The sequence below is a fragment of the Mus pahari genome, chromosome 3, assembly GCF_900095145.1.
Source record: "Mus pahari chromosome 3, PAHARI_EIJ_v1.1, whole genome shotgun sequence".
Lineage (NCBI taxonomy): Eukaryota > Metazoa > Chordata > Mammalia > Rodentia > Muridae > Mus > Mus pahari.
Genome location: NC_034592.1, coordinates 137,256,053 through 137,262,052, shown reverse-complemented (window position 1 = coordinate 137,262,052; position 6,000 = coordinate 137,256,053). Strand labels below are relative to the sequence as shown.

At 39.7% G+C, this 6,000-nt stretch overlaps 1 protein-coding gene across 1 annotated transcript in view; it reads left to right on the top strand.

Annotated features, from left to right (window-relative positions):
* The window catches only part of Eif2s2 (eukaryotic translation initiation factor 2 subunit beta), a 21,203-nt gene extending 19,574 nt beyond the window's left edge, over positions 1–1,629 (top strand). Inside the window, exons 8-9 of the mRNA XM_021192581.1 lie at positions 426–511; positions 1,160–1,629. Of these exons, the coding sequence (XP_021048240.1) occupies positions 426–511; positions 1,160–1,335 (262 nt within the window). The 3' untranslated portion in view covers positions 1,336–1,629. The remainder of the gene's footprint in view (positions 1–425; positions 512–1,159) is intronic.
* The last annotated feature ends 4,371 nt before the right edge of the window (positions 1,630–6,000 follow it).

Genomic DNA, 6,000 nt, shown 5'->3' with positions numbered 1-6,000 from the left:
GAGTGGGTGGGTATGGGAGCAGGGCGGGGGGAGAGCATAGGGGACTTTCGGGATAGCATTTGAAATGTAAATGAAGAAAATATCTAATAAAAAATTTTTAAAAAAATAATGTTTGCAGAAGATAAGCTCTAAAAAAAATTGGGGGTGGGGAGCAAGTACAGTGGTGTGTATACCTGTAATGTTAGCACCTGAAAGGCTGAGGAAGGAGGATTAGTTCAGGGCCAGCCTGGGACACATAAGTTCCTGTCTAAAAAGAAAAAAAGAAAAAAGACATAAAATTTGAGAAACCAGATAATATAAAACATCAACCCTAGAAATTATCCTATGCCACTGAATGTATTTTAAGTTCTTAAGCATGAAGGTGCTGGAATTTGGCTTGGGAAAGCAAGCAAAAATAATGGGGATATTTTTGTTTTCTTTCATAGTGGTTCTATAGATGGTAATAACCAACTTGTAATCAAAGGAAGATTCCAACAGAAACAGATAGAAAATGTCTTGAGAAGATATATCAGTAAGTATATAATTTAATTTTATCACATTTTAAAATGTTCTCTTTAGGCTGTAGTCTTTTTGAGGGAGGTCATTTGTAATGGACTTGGGGAAGTAAGTCTTAAAAAGATAGGAAATGGGGCAGGGCATGGTGGCCAATACCTTTAGTCCCAGCACTTAAGAACCAGAAGCAGGTGGATCTCTGAGTCTATATAGTGAGGTCTAGGGCAGCCAGGGCTACACAGAGACCCTGTTTTGTTGTTTTGTTTCTTAAAAAGTAAAATAGGAAATAATGAGCAGGAGGCAGAAAGCTGAGTTCATGCAACCTGTGCTGGCTGATTCTGGTACTAAAGACCAAGTCAGAGAAATATGCCTCTTATTAATATGGCTTGGCCTGTCTTAGCCCTGTTTAAAAATTGGTGTATCTTGCCTGCTCTCACGTAAGGCAAAAGTGGATAATTCATAAATGGATCCAACAATCTGGCAAACTTCCTTTTTACTTGGGCATCTGAAGTCCTTTCAACCTATTTTTACTGCCAATGGCATTTTACACAACAGCTTAGTTTTTATTTTCTTACCCCTAGAGTAGGTATGCTTAGCTAGGGTTCCCTATCTGGATGGGATAAACTGTGTCTAGCAGATAATGCTGTGTGTGTTGCTTTTCTTGCAGAGGAATATGTCACTTGTCACACATGCCGGTCACCGGACACAATCCTACAGAAGGACACCCGACTCTATTTCTTACAATGTGAAACTTGTCATTCTCGATGCTCTGTTGCCAGTATCAAAACTGGCTTCCAAGCTGTCACAGGCAAGCGAGCACAGCTCCGTGCCAAAGCTAACTAATTTGCTAATCACCATTGATTTTTCCAAAATGTGTTGGAGATTTGGCTGGACAGGTTACCATCAGAGTGGATGTACCATTGAGTTAAAAACAAGATAGAAAAACTGCCAAGTTCTTTGGCAAGTGAATGTTCTGAAATCCTTGCAAGATACCGATATTCAAGCTGTTGACATACTCGTTGCCTACTTTAACAACTGTCAGAGAAACGTGATGGGGTAAGGAGGTACTTTTTAAAATCGTTCATAGACTTCTGTAAAATGCAAGATAAATTAAAGTTATTATAACAGTAATTCTTTCAAGTCGATCTGTCCTTCAGTTTTCTTTTCTACAATAAAGTGCTCGTTAAATTTGGTTAAAAACAAAACAACAAACTTGATTCCTGGGCTCTGGCAAATTTTCTTTGTCCTCAAAACTCAAAATTGGCAGATACTGGAGCTGGGCAGCCATTTTTTTTTCCTCTTAGTGTCTCTTGAAGCTACATGGCTAGAATAGATACGTCTTCCCTTGAAAGAGTGGTTGGAACATAAGGAATGGGACAGTGGCCTGTTTTTAATGTCTAGAAAAATGATTTGGAGGTTTTAATTTCCTTTGCGAGGATTGCTGCTACTACTTCCTAGCCAATCCCTCATTCTCTCACGTGACAGCAGCCCGAAAGTGCCAGGTGCTAGATTCCTCCTCTTCGGAATTTGTTAGGCTAGTTAGTCCTCTTTTTGAGGAAGTGTATAGCACAAAGACGACTTCTTAGGGTCTGAACAGTAGCACTTAAGGAAGCTTCTCCAACCTGTGATCTAGGTCAGTAAAAGTTCCTCCTCTGAAATGCTTTTCTGTTCTAAACTAACTTGAATGTGACCTAGAAACCAAGAGATATTGCTTCATGTGTGGTCTTGTTACTCTAGCTCTGCAAGGTATTCTCCGTTGGGGAGGGTCAATCTTGTGGGTCTGTGCTGTAATCTGCCTTACTTGCACCTACCAGGATAAGAACATAAAAGGTGCTCAACTTTTCTGCCACCAGACTGTTAACCTTGCTAAATGGCCCAAGAACAGTCAGTTAGCCCTGCTGTCTTGACTATGTTGTTTTTAATCACTGTGACCTCTTAATTTTCAAGTATAGGCCAAATGAGCCAAGTAACTTGGCTGTGAAATGGCAGAAGGAACCTTCTCTCAACCAGGTAGGTCAAGAGATGGGCCGTATATACACTGGTTGACCTGCCATCACCACTCACTGCCATGTGAATAGAACTGTTTATGACTGAAATTTCTTTTATCCTTTTTTTTTTTTTTTTGTACCTCTGCCCATAACCCCAAATGTTGGCTATAACTGCGTGAATAAAGCAAGGATCAGTGCCTCTTGTATAACTATTGCTCTATTGCTTTTGTGTGTTATGTTCTGTACAATTCTTTTCTTGGTGGGACCTCTCAGGGTAGCATGGTAGTTTCATTATTATTTCATTATTATATATGCTACTGACTTCAATCACAATTTTCAACTTCATAATGGTGACCATTAGGTGATTTGTAAAGAGCAAAGCTGGGTGTGGTAGGGCACAGTTGTAAACCCCAGCACTTGGGAGGCATAATCATAGCATTAAGAGTTTGTAGCCAACCTGGATCAACAAACTGGGGGACAGGGATACAACGTAAGTGTGAAAGAGACTGATCTATTTGCAACATTCCATTCTCAATGCCCTCTTTTGTCTTTAGGGATTGCATGTTGTATATGGTATACAGACAGACAGGTAAAACAAAACACTCATACACATAAAAACATGAAAACCTTTTTAATCTAATGTGAAAGGGGGCCTAGGCATGCATAGCCTGTGACCAGCAACCCAGTCAAAGATGTAAATATGGTACAACATAATTATAAGCTTATTTTAAAACATGACATTTTATATTCCATGCAACTCAATTACATGGGGTTCACAGCTACCCTTTTGTTGGAATGTCAGTGAGTGGAACATGCCTGAAAACCTAAGGCAGTAGGATTAATGGTAGCCCATACTACCATGGAAAAATTAGGGAGAAGTGGAGAATGTAGACAGGTATTAAAGGGAATTAAGCAAAGAACACTGGGAATGCACAGAGGAAGGCCCAAGAGACTAAAAACATCAGCAACAGAATTTTCAGTCATGTAGGCTTCGAGTTACATTAGGACTCTCAAGTGACATGATCTTAGGCAATTGTCAGTTCCCAGTATATATTAACAAGATACACATCTCCGATAAGCAGTGCCTGTAAAGAACCTAGCAGAATACCCATGAAATTTCTATCCTCCCCTCTCTCAGTACACACATCCTATAGAACCCAATACTGCAAACACTGAGTATAAACAAAAGTGAGGCATGTACGGAGGCACGTGTCTGTAATCTCAGCACTCAGGAGGCTGAGACAGGCCTTGACAAATCTGAGAACTCGGGCCTGAGTACTGTCCCGTACCCAGAATCTATTTTCTATCATTCCTTGTAGTCAAAAACTAGGCAGAAGTTCTGCTGTACAGATGGTAGCTAGAACTGGAGATGTTCAATAAGATATCCAGCAGAGCAGGTTTGCAAATGTCAATAAGAACCCAGACCCACCTTTGATGAACTGGAGTCCTATAACTGGGAAGTCCTTTCCCAGAAGGGAACATTTAGTTCCTAAAGAGCAGACAACTAGTACAGAAACATTTACTGAAATGACCAGGACAGCAGCTAAATCAAATCATTTCCCAAAACAGTAACAGGAACAAGGTCAGCAAAATGGAAGTACTGTCTTACAGTCCCAGGCTGATGAGACTACTTCTGTTGCCATTCATTTAACTGGACTGAAGTAGGTACTTGTCAGTCATGAATGGCTGAAAAAGACCTCCTTGAAGTTTGATTTGTTCAGATGGTCAATAATAGATAAAATTGGTAACATAGAAGATCTGTGTACAATCTCCCAAGCTTGAAGCTAGTGAGATAACTAGGCAAATGTTCAAGATCAAGCAGACATCTCTTGAACTCCATAGACAAATCATCTTTTAACGCCCCCCCCCCCCAAGACTTAAGTAAAAATCTTACCTTTCCTCACCCTAAAGCCAAAGTGACTTGTAAAGATCTGTCTTACTTGCTAAAGGGTTATACCCTTAAGTTAAAAAAAAAAAAAAAAAAAAAAAAAGTGATGTATTGATCCCAGTACTCAAGAGGCAGAGTTGGAGGACATCCTGGTCTATATAACAAGTTCTATGAGGGGCTACACAGACCTTGTCTCAAATAATGAATGGAACAAGCTAAGAGTATTTCCAGAGATCCCAGGATTGGTTCCCAGCACCCATGTGGTAGCTCAAAACCATCTATATAGCTCCTCCACTTTCAGGGGATCCAGCACCCTCTGCAGGCACTAGGCACAGAATTGTTACAGATATTAATGCAGGCAAAACACTCATACACATAAAATTTAAATCTTACTGGGTTTTGCAGCTAAAATATTTACATTTTGTAAATTGTTCATATTTAAAGAAATTTTTAAGGTTTTTGGAAATACGTGTTCTTTTATGGAACTATAACAAAATTGTAAGCACTTAGTAAAAATCTATTCCTTTCTTAATAGTTTAAAATTAGAAATAACAACTCTGGGGTTTCCATGAAGGATATTCATAGAATGCCTGGCTTAAAGGGTTTGGCTGTAACAGTGAATAAAAGCTCTTAATGCCCAGAGGGGCTGTGATCTTAAAATATCTCAGGTAAGTTCTGATGTTTGCCTTGGTCTGGAGTGTTTGATGTCACATCTGTCATCAAAACCTGTATGAAACTTTAACATTGGTAACTCACTTGTTCAAAACAGTACTATTGCTGGTCTCTTATTGGGTTAGCACTCTCTAATTTAACCCTGCCTCCCAGGTTGGGTGTGGATGATCAAACCTTGAGTATTTGTACTTGGCTAGGCGGATGCTGTCCTATACCCTCAACCTAACCCATATCCCTGGGATCCTGGATGGCAGATCTATCTAATTGAATAAGGAGAATACTTATGCAGGTCAGTTAACTCTTTTACTTTTACTGGGTATTGCAGCAACTTGATTAGCAAAATTAATGAGCTACTTGTGGCTTTTTGATCTGCTTAATTCGGATGGTCTGGTCTATGGGGACCCTGGATAAGAAACATATTACAAATTCTTGGTATACGTTTTCCTGGTAGCCAGCCTTCTGCACTGTACCCTCTCAAGTTAAATGTCTACAGTCATCTGCAGAACCTTGTCTTTCTTTAGTTCATGTGACACTTTGAAACACATGATTGTAATGGGACTGTAAACTTAAGATGTGTTAAACACCAGCATGCCCAAAATGGCAGTGATGGAGTAGAACAAATGGTCCATGTTTACCAAAAGGGGAAAAGTCTTTTCGACTCTATAGGGATATTTGTATTTTATAGAAAAGGGGATCTAGACAGAATGAAAAGTAAAGCCTATTATGATAGCTAGCAACAACAAAAGACAAGCCTACCTTGTTAGGAAGTGACATAAAGCTCCAAGAAGCTGAAGAGAGGACAAGTTCTAATAAACAGAAAGTTCATCATCCTAAGGTAGCAGAGAAAGTAGAGAATTCTTGAATCCTTTGAGCCAAAAACCAGACTAAGAAGCTGAACAAAGATGAGGCTGTGGCCAACTGCTAGGTGACAGATGGGCTATGACTGCTTGGTGCCAGCTC